At 38.6% G+C, this 13,812-nt stretch overlaps 1 protein-coding gene across 1 annotated transcript in view; it reads left to right on the plus strand.

The window, feature by feature from the left end:
* ATG14 (autophagy related 14) overlaps nt 1-13,812 on the plus strand; it is a 41,095-nt gene that overhangs the window by 14,655 nt on the left and 12,628 nt on the right. The window contains exons 3-5 of the mRNA XM_006894336.1: nt 2,999-3,041; nt 5,293-5,374; nt 12,635-12,872. Of these exons, the coding sequence (XP_006894398.1) occupies nt 2,999-3,041; nt 5,293-5,374; nt 12,635-12,872 (363 nt within the window). The remainder of the gene's footprint in view (nt 1-2,998; nt 3,042-5,292; nt 5,375-12,634; nt 12,873-13,812) is intronic.

Consider the following 13,812-nt stretch of genomic DNA (forward strand, 5'->3'; position numbering starts at 1 on the left):
GTCAATAAAACACAAGTAAACATTATTCTGGTAATCCTCGCTTTCAGCCAGGATCCATTTATAATTAATGAGTTAAATTAATAAATTGTAATGATATGAAACAAAATCTGTGAATGATTGAATGAAAAATTTATATGATTTGTCAGCTTTCACCAGAAATGAAATAATGACATAAAAAATGAATAGAGTTGCACAACAACAACAAAAAAAAAGGAAGCAAGAAGAGTTTCAAAGAATGAAATTATTTACTCTTTGAATTGTCGAAGTTATCTATCCACCATTTGATTTAATTCAATGCTATGGCATGCAGTTAAGAGAAATGTTAATTTATTGAGTTTGGGTTAAATCTTTAAAAGTGTGAGTGAGCTGCAAAGAGCCGTATCTGGGAGAGGTAGAATAGGGAAAACTACCACATTTTAGAAAACTCTGGGATTATAGCTGGTGCTTAGTGAATGTTGTGGTGTTGGGTAACATTGAGTCCGAACTGACCCATAGCTGACCCACCAGCTGCTTTTCAGAGATAGTAAATTACACAGGAGGAGATTATCACAATAGCAAGAAGCCACCAGAGCTTGAATGTGGAGATGGAGGAAATCAAATGGACCCTGATGATTAATATGGGGCGGATGAGTTAAGGAGCGTGTATATGATTAGATTTAAATTAGAAATGTTTGCTCATAAGGACACCACTGTTTTTGTTTTTCTTTCTGTATTTTCTGTTTTTCTTTCTCCTGCATCATGGTTTTGCAAAGGATAATCCTGCAGATCATCTGTATCAGAATTAGTTAGAGTAACAGTGGCGTCACCAAGAGTCAGAATGGACCCAATGACCACAAACAAGAACAACAGTGATTGAAATATGAATTCTGAAAATCCTGTCTTCAGATCCTCTGAGTTAGTAGGTTTGGAATGAAGACTAAAAAGCTTGTGTTTTTGAAAATAAACACTCCTCTGAGATAATCATTAAATCTTAAATGCAAAATATGCCTTGAAGTCTTCTTAAAACCAAAGAGTATAAATAAGCAAACAAAAACCAAAGAGCACTTTAGCTTGATCAGTAAAGAACATAATCATTGAGAATTGTGCACGTTAAGAACCACATATGATCAGATTGTCAACAGCAACTTGAAAGATTAGATGGAAGGCAGGGAGTTCAGGTTAATGGGGAAGGAGTAAGTTGCAAATAAAGGAGAATAGTAATATAACCCCTGGAAGAATGTAATCTTTGTCATGGATTACCATTTAGAAAAAGAAGACATTCAGATGGCCAACAAGCACATGAAGAAATGTTCAAAATCCCTAGCTCTGAGAGAGATGCAAATCAAAACAACTATGAGATATCATCTCACCCCAGTCAGAATAGCAAAATTTAACAGAACAGCAAGCAACAAATGCTGGCGAGGTTGTGGAGAAACTGGAACCCTTACTCACTATTGGTGGGAATGTAAAATGGTGCAACCACTGTGGAAGGCGGTATGGCGCTTTCTCAAAAAGTTGCAAATAGAGATACCATTTGACCCAGCAATTCCACTACTGGGAATATATCCCAAAGATACCATAACTGACATCCAAGCAGATATATGCACACCCATGTTTATGGCAGCTCTGTTCACAATAGCAAGGAGTTGGAAACAACCCAGGTGCCCATCAACGAACGAATGGCTAGAGAAGCTGTGGTATATTCACACAGTGGAATACTATGCTGCATTGAAAAACAAGGAACTCATGCAATATTATTCAAAATGGGTGAGCCTGGAGGACATTATGCTGAGTGAAATATCTCAGTCGCAAAAGGACAAATATTGCATGGTGCCACTGCTGTAAAATGGGACTGATATCAGGGTGGGGGTAAGACTAAGAAAAACTGGATAAATTGTGACTGCATGGAAACAGATGAGGGACTGAATAATTTAGAAGCGATGTATGATAGGGTATTATGGTTATCACAAGAATCCACAATTAAAGTTGCATAGTGGAATGTACTTGGGGCGGTGGGAGGGGTGCGGGGGGATTGTGTACTAGGGAGGGAGTCTTTCTTTTGCTTTTGAAAGAGGAGCGAACTGGGGGGTGGGGGGAGAGGGCTGGTTGGGTAGAGAAGTGCAGCAATGAATGAATGGAAACCCAAATTCTCTGTAAATATTCATTAAAATTATTTTTTAAAAAAATTTAAAAAAAAAGAAATCCTTGTATTGATATGTGTTCTGTTGTATATTCTCAACTGCAAAAATAAAATTACTGATTTTTGGGGGGGAAAAAAAAAATCTTGTGCCCTTCATTGACCAGGTACTGTTCCCTGGATTCATACATGTGGCTGATATAATTCCGTTTTCTTTCCACCGCATTGTTTTTCCTCTTCTCTGGAAACAGTACTCGTCACTCAAGGTCCATATGGGTTAGATCATCTCCAGTGAATTGTTTCCAAAACTCACAACCATAGGAGAGTCCACCCTCTCTGGTGTCTATTAATATAGGGGCTAAGTGTCCCCAAAAGTGTCCTTGGAGTTTCTCAGGTCAGTCTGCATTAGCCAGGTAACCACATTCTTAACAAATGAAATGGGTTAAGATACCCTGCGTTAGAAAATCTACTTCAATTTATTTAACTCAGCAATTTCTTTAGTTTGCTCACAGAAACTATATTTTCCCCATAGGACACTTCATTCCATAGAAGGAATATTTCTCTTTACTGTTTTGTGCTATTTGACATCTAACCATAGAAGTTTGAATCATGAGTTGTTTTGTAACTATTACCATCATTATTACAAAATGACTTCTAAAAAGAGCTTAAGGAGCTCTGGTGGCCTAGTGTGTAAGCAGTTTCTCTACTTTCCAAAAAGCCATGTCTCTGGCAGTTCATATCCACTAGTGACTCCAAAGGAAAAAGCTGTTAAATCACTGATGTGATTTATAACCTCCAAAAACCCACAGGACCACCTGCTATGAGTTGGTTCATGCTAGATGGTGATGAATTTAAGTTTATTTTTTCTTGCTCTTTTTACAGAGTATCAAAAGCTATAGAAGGAAAACGGCTAACAGATCAGTTGGTAAGTTGTGAGGCTATTTAAATTAATATTCTTTGCTTTTGAGACACAAGCACTTTTTGTAATAATGTGGTGGCTTGCTTTTTGCTGTGATCCTGTAGCTGTGCCATTGATGTTTCAAATAACAATCTGAGCCCTCATGGTGAACACATTTCAGTGGAACTTTCAGACCAAGACTAGGAATAAAGATCTGACAACGTACTTCCAAAAAAAAGATTGGCCCGTGAAAACTTTATAGGTAACAGAACATTGTTCAATACAGTGCTCGAAGAGGAACTCTGTGGGAGAGGATTGCTTGTTACATGACTAGCAGAATCTTTGTATTTCAATTTTTTATTTTTTTAAAATTAAAGCCAGACATGAGGTTATTGTATTTGGTTATAAAATGATGGTTGCTTTGTTATTAGGTGCTGTTGAGTTGAGTATGACTCATTGCAACCCTACGAGTAGCAGATCTGAACCCTGTCCTATCTTGTGCCATCCTCACACTTCCTGACATATTAGAGCCCTTGGCAATAATCACTGTGCCAATCCATCTGTTGAGGGTCTTCCTCTTTCACCAACCCTCAGGCTTTCCAAGCATGATGTCTGTTGTCAAGGAGAAACCTCTCCTAGCAACATGCCCAAAGTATGTGAGACGAAGCTTTATCATCTCTGTCACCAAGGAGCACTTCAGCCACACTTTATCTAAGACATGTTTGTTTGGTTTTTTTGGCAATCCATGGGATACTCTTCTGGCAATTTCCTGTCTATGTACAGCTCTAGGTGATTTTGAATTATCTTTAGTATTTTGCTTGTGTGTGATATTAATGCTATTGTTTGATAGTTTCCACATTCAGTTGGATCACCTTTCTTGGGAATGGGATCAAATATGGATCTCTTCCAGTCAGTTAGCCAAACAGCTGCCCTCAAAATTTCCTAGCATAGATTGGTGATCATATCCAAGGTTCTTTCTGTTTGTTGATACATGTCCTCAATTCCTGGGACCTTACTTTTTGCCAGTGCCTTCAGTGAAGCTTCAACTTCTTCCTTCAAAATCAAAAAGATCTTGAGTCTGTTCACTTGAATTTTGACATTATTTTAAGAATAGGTTTAGAGGAGCTCTGGTGGCCTAGTGGCAAGAAGCTGTACTGCAATCCCAGAGATAAGCAGTTCAAATCCTCCAGATGCTCTGCTGGAGAAGGAGGGACAATCTCCTCCTGTACCAGTCAGATCCAATTTGATGGTACACACACAAAAAGTAATAATAACAAATAAAAAAGAATAGGATTGAAGAATTGAACACCATTGTTTAAAGATCAGCTGAGTTATGGGATGACATCAATGATATCATTCATGAAAAGAACAGAAGGTCATTACAAAGACAGAGGATAAAGAAAAAAACAGAATGGATTTCAGAAGAAACTCAAAATTGCACTGGAGCATCAGGAAGCAAAACAAAGGAAAAATATGCTTAAGTAAAAGAGGTGAACATAAAGCAGGAGAAGACAAAACAGGGAAGGAATATGCAGAGAACTGGAATTGGAGAATAAAAAGGGAAGAACTCGCTCTGTATTTCTCAAGTTGAGAAAACTGAAAAACAAATATAAATCTCTAGTAGCTATGTTGAAGGATGCCAAAGGCAGTATTTTGAATGATCCAGAAAACATCAAAAGAAGGTGGAGGTAATAAACAGAGTTATTATACCAAAAAGAATTGACAGACATTGAAAAATTTTGGGAAGAACCATATGAACAAGAGCCAAGGGTAATGAAGGAAGAAGAGTAAAGATTCAGAATGATGGTAGGGAATAAAATGTCTTGGTAAAAGGAGCTTAAGGTGAAGGCCATAGTCCCTTATGCCACTCCTCCCCACTAGGGAAACCACTTAAATTGTTTTTGGTTTCACGAGTAAGGAATCATGTTAGCATAGAGTGTTAAATGTTGGGCTGCTCATCAAAAGATAGGTAATTCCAGTCCATCTGTGCTCTCTAGGAGAAAGATAAGCCAGTCTCCCATAAAGCCTTTTTTTGATGCTGAAGCCCAGGAGTCAATTTTTCTCTTAAGATTTATAGCCATAGAAACCCAGTGGGGGTGTTCCATGAGTTGGAATTTGTTTGAGGCTAGTGGGCTTGTTTGGCTGGTTTTGTGGAGGTGGGATTTTCATCATTTTATTTTGTAAGATTATAACTGAAAATAGATAGTGACCCAGGAAAAACAGATCCTATTACTCATAATTACAACCTTTGTGATATTTACTACATTCTTTCTTCCAGAGATGGAAAATAATGTCCTGCAAGATGAGGATTGAACAGCTTAAGCAAACAATATGTAAAGGAAATGAAGAAATGAAGAAGAGTAAGTAATTCCCACCCCCTCCAGGAAAACAAAGAACCATGAATGGCCAAACAGGTTACTACCAAAATGTTGACAATTTGTAACCATTCATTGGCTCCTTGGGAGAAAGTCCTAGCAGATTTCTTCTGTGAAGATCATTGCCAAGGACACCCTGTGGGGGCAGCTGTCAGCCACAGGTAGTTACTGTGAGTTGAAGTTGAAGACACCAACAACCATTTAGGATTATTGTGGGATTTCAGAGGATAAGAAGCCAGTGAGGCAGGAGGAGATAGACAGCAGGTTAGGTAGAGGGACAAGAGAATTTGGAAAATTTTTCCACTTTTCTTTCTCCTAATAATTTACAGAAAGATTTTCCTTAAAATAAATATGTAAATGCAGAGACTTAAAATGGGATCCTGTTTTTATTTTGCTTTAGTTTACTTGGAGTTCTGAGTTGATCTTGGCATTCAGTTGGTTGTCCTAATCAACTGACATCAGAAGCACAGAATGTTTTCTTTTTCCTCTTTTAATGAGTCTAATACATATTTTAACCTAAGCTCGTTTTACATTGCTTATATACTTTATATCTTAGGTGGTTGTTAATATTCAAGAGAGTACTCTTTAAAAATCCTACGTTCTTTAGAAATACTGTATTTCTGTAGATCAGTGTTAAGAATTTTGGATGGGTCACCAGCATATAATTTGTACCAATTTCTTGTCTACTCACTGTTTTCAGAAGCAAATATTTTATAGAAGGTTGTGGTGTTTGTCGTAATAAAGGCTTGTGCAGAGTTAATAAGCTGAGGGTAGGGTGGTTGGGTGGGGCAGGCATTATGGAGAACAGATGCTCAGAACTACAAACTGATTGCTGAGTTTTATAGTGTTCTTCAAAGCCCTGGTTCCATAGCAGCATAGGAACTTGTTATTGGTTCTCTCTCTTTTCCTGTCCTCCCATGGTTTTGAGTGCAGAGGTTTGCCACCTGGCATCAGCGAGCCTCTTGAAATTTCTGAATTTATTAGCATGTGTGTTTTTTTTATGAGCAAGCTACTTTTAACAGATTTCTAATATTCTTATCAAACTGCAAACAACAACAATAAAAATGCAGAAAATAAAGGAAACATTTCTAAAGTGGACCCTATAACCATGGTTTTCATCTCTAGAGAAAATCCTGAGTCCACATTGGATTTATGACATTAAAATCTCATGGACAGTGTCAAGACAACATCAGAATATAGATTCTCAAATGATCTGTTGTAAAGAAAAAGTTGTATGTTCCTTCCCTCCGCCCCTCTTTGTAGTTTATAATCTATCATAAACTTGATACTTTTCTAAAGCACAATAAAAAGTTATTAGAATAATGATTCCCCACTTGAATGTCCATGTAGTGTCAGCTTGCTGTTAGGTTATTAAATTCTTTTTCCCCCTTCGAATTTTATCAGTACAGTTGTTTTCCACTGTTTTCGTCTCACATAACTTTGAATATGTTGTTTCGAGAGGATATTCCTTGGAAAGGGACATCATGCTTGGAAAGGTGGAAGGTCAGCAAAAGAAGACCCTCAACAAGATGGGTTCATACAGCATCTGCGGCAGTGGGCTCAAAAGTGTTGGGGGTAAAGATGTCACAGGATGGGACAAGGTTCAGGTCTATTGTTTACAGGGTCACTAAGTCATAATCAACTCAATGACACCTAATAATAATATCTTTTTTAGCTTTTTATTGTGCTTTCAAGGAAGGCAAATTGTTTTCCATTTAACCATTCCTACACATCACCCATATTTTTGTTTTATGATACTAATTACAATACCATAATTTTGACAGCGCTTTTTTAGCTTCTTCCCTGTGATTCTCATTTCCATCGGTTCTTCTGACCTATCCATTCCTGCTTCCTGAGCTTTATTCCTGTGCAAATACTGCCCTTTTAATCTCTTGTATGTCTACTCTAATGTGTGAGACCTCTCTGGTGTTAACTGTTCACCTGATGGATCTTCCTCTTGTTTGCCTAAAAGTTGAGCCATAGGATTGAGTTTTGTTCCAAGCTGGAAGGGTGACTATGGACCGTTATCCTCAGGGATTTCTCCTTTAGACCAGCAAGTCTGGCCATATTTAGGATTTTGAGTGATGCATGTTCTTTTCAGGACTCTCTTCTGTGAGTAGTAGTAGTAGCAGTGGTGGTAGCCAGGCATCATCTATTTATTCTGGGCTCAGGGTCGTTGTTGTTCAAGTTCATATGCCATTAACTCTTTGGATTGTTTGAATACATCTCTGCTTTTTCTTTGGTCTTCTTTGTTTCAGGCAGGGAAAAACAGGTAGTTGTACTTTATATGACTAAATGCTCACTTTGTATTTCTAATGTTGGTATTATTGACTGGTAACAATTGGCAGATCAGTCTTGGTTCATTGGCCCCACTTTGAGTCAAACTGGTCTAAGAGAGGTGACTAGGGTTGGAAACCACTGTTTCTTTAAAGGTAGGGTAGTTATTATCCTCTCGACCAGACTCACAAAACTTTTCTAAAGATTTTAAGGAAATTAGCATGACCTCAAACCCATGAAACAAGAGCATTGTACCAAAGTAATTTTTTTTTAAACTTCGTTTTCTCAGATACCATGTACATTGAGAAAAATTCACAAATTATAATCTGTTTTATCTGTAAATTGTTTGCCTTGAATATTTTTTTTATAGAATCTTTTAACATAGGATTTCATGGTACAGATAGGCATGATATAGTAGGATTCATATAATTTATGTCACAGGAAGAAAAAGTTAAATTGTATCAAGTTTCAGGATTGCATTGATCCATGATTCAATAAAAGTTCTCCAGTGATAGGAAGGAAGAGTAGATCACAACGGTAGCATCAGAACTTTAGAGAAGGTGTATAGAGAGAGGAACAGTGTTAACTCTGATTGCTGAGTCTGGACTGGGTGCGGACCGGGTGATTGTGAGGGTTGAATTTGAATTGTGAGCAGATTGAAGTTTTGCAGGTGTTTTTTTTTTAAGTTCTAGGAGTCCTGGTGGTACTTATTGGCTGTACACCCAGCTGCTAACAAGAAGTTCAGCCCCACCAGCCATACTGGAGGCAAAGGACATGTCAATCTTTCCCATAAAGATTACAGTTTAGGAAACCCTGTGGAATAATTCACTGAATTTCAGCTGTCAGCTCAGTACACGTTGGTTGGTTTGATTTTTAATTGATTCTTGGAGTGACATATGCTTGTGAGGGTGAAGGGACAGCGCAGGAGAGGAAGACCCTTGATGAGATGGATTGACTCAGTGACTGGGGTAATGGGGGTCGGTGTGTCAGAGACAATAAGATTGGTGCAGGATAGAGCAGGATTTAGGGCTGTTGTATATAGGGTCGCTATGAATCACAGGTGACTTGACAGCACATAACAACAGTTTCTGCAGAGATTTTGTACTTTGGTTTTTGCTACTTTAGCTAGATTTTGCTGCAACCCAGCAACTCTTCTCAGGTTTTAGGAACCATAGCCTGGAGGACTCTACAGAAATGACAGGCAGGACATTCAGAGGTCTCCTTCCTGGTTGGATTAGCCAGACTTTTGTTCCCTGTGTAGCAGTCTTGGGTCAGTTTTATTGCTCATGGTTTTCTGCTGTGTGACCACTTGAGATTATCCGTGGGATCATTGACTGTAATCCACAGCCTCAGAGAAATCAGATACCCAGTGACGTTTCAAACTTGAATGAATGTCCTCTTACCCTTCCTCCTTTCCTTCAACTTTTTCTGCTCTTATTTTTTCCTCATATTGTGTTGTTATTTGAATAAAATTTTACAGAGCAAATTTATTTCCATTAAATAATTTACACATTTTGTGGTAAGTGCAGTCCCTTCAGTGGTTCTGTTTCTGTTTGCCTTTTTTCGACCCCTCCTGCCATTTGAACTTTGTTTTGGGGCAAATACTGCCCTTTTCGTTTTACAGCTTATCTGAGAAACATGCTCCACGTGGATGTTTTTGTTCACTTTATAGACTTCATTTTTGGCTGAAAAATAATCTCTGGGTTTGGGTTCAGTTGCAGTTTGAAGAGTATCTTAAGAATCACAGTCTTGGAGGTTTCCTCAGTTTCTGGGGATCGATATTTATTCCCATTCCAAAAAAAGGTGATCTGCCAGAGTATGGAAAGTATCAGACAATATTATTAATAACACATGCACGCAAGATCCTGCTGAAAATTATCCAGAAATGACTGGAACAACACATCAACAGAGAACTGCCAGATGTACAGGCTGGGTTTAGAAGAGGCCGTGGTACTAAGGATACTATCATGGTACTAAGGATACCATCGCTAATGTTAGATGGATCCTGGCTGAAAGCAGGAAGTACCAGAGAAATGTCTATCTGTGTTTCATTGACTATGCAAAGGCATTTGACTACATGGATAACAACAAACTGTGCCTGACTCTAGGAAGAATGGCAATCCCAGAACACTTAATTTTGCTTATGCAAAACCTGTACTTGGACGAGGAGGCAGTCATCAGAATGGAGCAAGGAAACACTGCATGGTTCAAATTGGGATGGCTGTACACCAGGGATTTGTCCTGTCTCCATACATTTTCAGTCTATAGGTGGAATAGATCATCTGGGAGGCTGGCTTCTCTGAGGAGAAATGTGGCATCAGATTAGGCAAAATCAAGACAAATGGAGAAAAGATTGAAGTTATAAACACTTTTATCCTGCTTAGATCCACAGTCAACACCCTTGGTACCAGCAGTCAAGAGATAAGATGTGTTGCACTGGGAAAGTCTGCAGTCAAGGGCCTTTTCAAAGGAACCTGATTCAAGTTATACATTTATAAGTTGGACAGTGGCTAAAGATGACAGAAGAATCAACACCTTGGAGTTGTGGTTTTAGAGAAGAGTACTGAATATCCCATGAACTACCCAAAAAACCAAACAGATATGTTTTGGGGAAAGGGCAGTGCTCCTTGAAAGCAGGGATGGCAAAGCTTCATCTCACAGACTTTGAGCATGTTGTTAGGATGGGCCAGTCCTTGGAAAAGGACATCATATTTGGAAAGATGAAGGGTCAGTAAAAGAGGAAGACCCTCAACAAGATGGATTGACCCAGTACCTGTAACAATGGGTACATCCAACAATGGGACTGTAACAATGGCCATATCAGAGATGGATAGGGTAAGGGTTCAGATCGAGCATTTACGTTGGGTCACTTTGATCAAACTCAACTCAGTGGCACCTAACAACAAGCTTGTTATGTTGAGTCACTTGTGACTCATAATGACCCTATATACACCAGCTCTGAACCCTGCTCTATTCAGAGCCAACCTTCTTGTCTCTGACACACTTACCCCATTACTCCGGTCACTGAGTCAATCCATCTCACTGAGGGTCTTCCTCACTTGCGCTGTCCCTCCACTCCTCCAAGCATGATGTCTCTCTCCAAGGACTGGTCCCTCCTTGCAACGTGTCCAGAGTATGTCAGATGAAGCCTCAGAATCCTTGCCTCCAAGGAGCAGCCTGGTTTCACCCTCTCTTGGATGAACCTATTTGTTCTTCTTGCAGTCCGTGGTCTATTCATTCTTCTCTAGCACCACAGCTCAGAGGCCTCAAATTCCCTTTCTGTTATCCCTAGTGATTGTCCAACTCGCTGATGCATAGAAAGTAATTGCGAAGACCACAAGCTAATTGTTATTTTTGTTTTTCTTTTGTGATCTTTATAGTTTAGGTTTTTCATTTAGGTCTTTGATCTATCTTGAGTTAGTTTTTATGTATGGTGTGAGATGTAGATTTTGTTTCATTTCTCTGCAGTTTGCTATCTGGTTTTGCCAACATAAATTGTTGTTTTTTTATTTGAATGAAGGTTTATAATTTTTTTTGTACCATTATTAAGAAACATTGTTTTATAACCACTACCATTTAATTGCCACTGATTCATGTAATTAATTACAATGTTTAATCAACCTTTTACTATGTATTGCCTTTCCCTTCACCCATCTTTATATTAATTTTTCTTCCCCTCTCCCTTGCTTGCATCCCAACCCTTCAAGACTGAAGTACCATCTCACCCTTGTAACAAAAGAAAAATTGTACAAGCCCATAAGCAACAAATGCTTGCAAGGATGCATTTATTATACTTCTGAGTTCTCAGTTCTGTCCCATTCCTATGTGTTTTTATCTTTGTTCTGTACCATACTGTTTTGACTACTGTAGCTACACTTCTGAGATTAGGAAGTATGAGGACGAATAATTTGTTGTTCTTCAGCAGTGCTTGCTTATCTGAGATTTCTTTCCATATAAAGTCGATAAACAGTTTTTCCATTTTGTTGAATGCTGTGGATGAAAACTAGATCAGGATTGCATTATATTTATGCCTCTTAACATTTTCTTGAGTAGTATTGACATTTCACTATGTTAAGTCTTCCTACCTATGAGTGTGAGTAGTGCATAATACATCTTTTTGTTGACTTAAAGGTCAGTGATGGTTTGAAACCACTGGCCTCTCTGTGGGAGAAAGAGACTGGAAAGTCTCCTGTAAAGATTTATAGCTTCAGAGACCTGATGAACAGTTGTTGTGAGTCTGACCAACTTGACAACAATAGGTTTGTGGTTGGGTCTTTGGTTTTTTGGCACTTATATTTTAGCATTTTCTTTGTATTCATTTTATTCTAAATTTTTCATTGCTGTTGGCTATCATAAATGGTAGTTTTTCTTTTTCAGAGTTCTCTTTGTTGAGGTAGAGGAATCTGAATGATGATTGGATGCTGATCTCATTCCCTGTCACTTTTCTGATTCTTTTATTAGTTCTAGTAGCTTTCTTGTAGGACTTGCTAGGTGTGAGATCATATCATGTGCAAATAGGGATAGTTTGTTTTTTTCCCTTGTATGTCCCATCAAGTCGGATCCAGCTGGCACAGGAGGAGATTGTTTCTCCTTCTCCAGCAGAATAGGCATAGTTTTGAATTAGCTGTCTTCTCTGCCTTCCATGGCTTTCTTTGGAGCTTATTCTAAGAAAGGAAAGTTCTTGTATACTAAACTTACTTGGGACTCTTACTAGTGGTTAAAAATCGAGATCCAGGGTTGTTTTAGAGGTGGTCCCCTTCTACTTTTTGTAGAATATTTTTTAGAACTAAACTCTCAAATTTCTGTTTAAAACTAGTGAGTTAGATTTTTGTTATTGTTTGTTTTAATGACCCGGGTTTTTTGAGATTTCACTTTGTATTTAGACTGTAGATAAGGCCTGTAGGGTTCTATAGCACTCTTAAGAATTGCTTGTAGAAATAATCATTAAGCGTGATTTATTTATTTTAGATTCAGAAGGCCTCCTCAAAACCAAGGAAAAGAACCAGAAGCTTTACAGTCGAGCACAGCGGCATCAGGAAAAGAAAGAAAAGATTCAGAGGCACAATCACAAGTTGGGTGATCTGGTAGAGAAGAAAACCATTGACTTGCGAAGTCATTATGAGCGTCTGGCACAGCTTCGGCAGTCTCACATATTAGAGCTCACATCTGTCATTTTCCCTATTGAAGAAGTAAAGACAAGTGTGAGGTAATAGTGACAAACCTTTTCATTCCAAATAGATCAATCCAAGTGGATCTTCCACGCAAACCAGCACCTCATTTATGGAACCTCATTCATTGTTTTCCTGGTAAAGAATCTTACCTGGTTTAGCAAACAGTACACATTGTACAAAGTTGGGGGTGCACCTATGTTGAAGGACAGAGATGGCTCAGGGGTGAGGCTCAGGCTGCTTTACGCTTACTGAGCTTTCAGGAAAAAGCTGTTGTTGTAACTGGGTTATAAACCACCATAGTTTGTGTTTTGGGGTTGTTGGTGTTTGGTTTTTTTTTTCATTTCACATACAGTGAGTCCACATAAGGGAGCAGTGGTGGCCTAGTGGTAAGAACCTACACTTGCGTCCCAAAGGCACCAGCTGCTCCACAGAAGAATGAGCAGTCTCCTCCCATGCAATTTACCGTCTCTGAAAGCCCACTGGAGGCACGGCTGTGAGTCTGTTTCGAGTTGGTGGCACACAACAAGTCTAAATAAATGCCATGCACATTCATATAATGTTCTTAGTGCATGATAGGAGACCAATATGCAAAGGAATTACGTGGTGTGTGAAAACCATGTACCATGCATGTTGTTTGTGGAAGGATTCAATATTTAATGGTAGTGAGATTGTAATCATAAGTGGGTATTGGTTAGTTGTGTGACGTAAAATAGGTTGTTGAAACTCTACATCATATTTTTTCTTTTGTGTTAAATATACCTAATAAATGCTTATCTCACAGAGTAAGTATAAGGTCATATGTAAGAAAATAGGTAGTCCTGAGTGTCTCTCATGTGTTGTTGTTGTTATGCCGTCGAGTCACCTGCAATCTGTAGTGACCCTGTGTACAGCAACTCTGAGATACCTTGTTCCTAACTGCCCTTTATCATCAAGGTGTCCCTCAATGGTACGGTTAGCACAGTGAAAACCTTGACA

Source organism: Elephantulus edwardii, unplaced genomic scaffold, assembly GCF_000299155.1.
Source record: "Elephantulus edwardii isolate Elephantulus edwardi_28Jun2011 unplaced genomic scaffold, EleEdw1.0 scaffold00140, whole genome shotgun sequence".
NCBI lineage: Eukaryota > Metazoa > Chordata > Mammalia > Macroscelidea > Macroscelididae > Elephantulus > Elephantulus edwardii.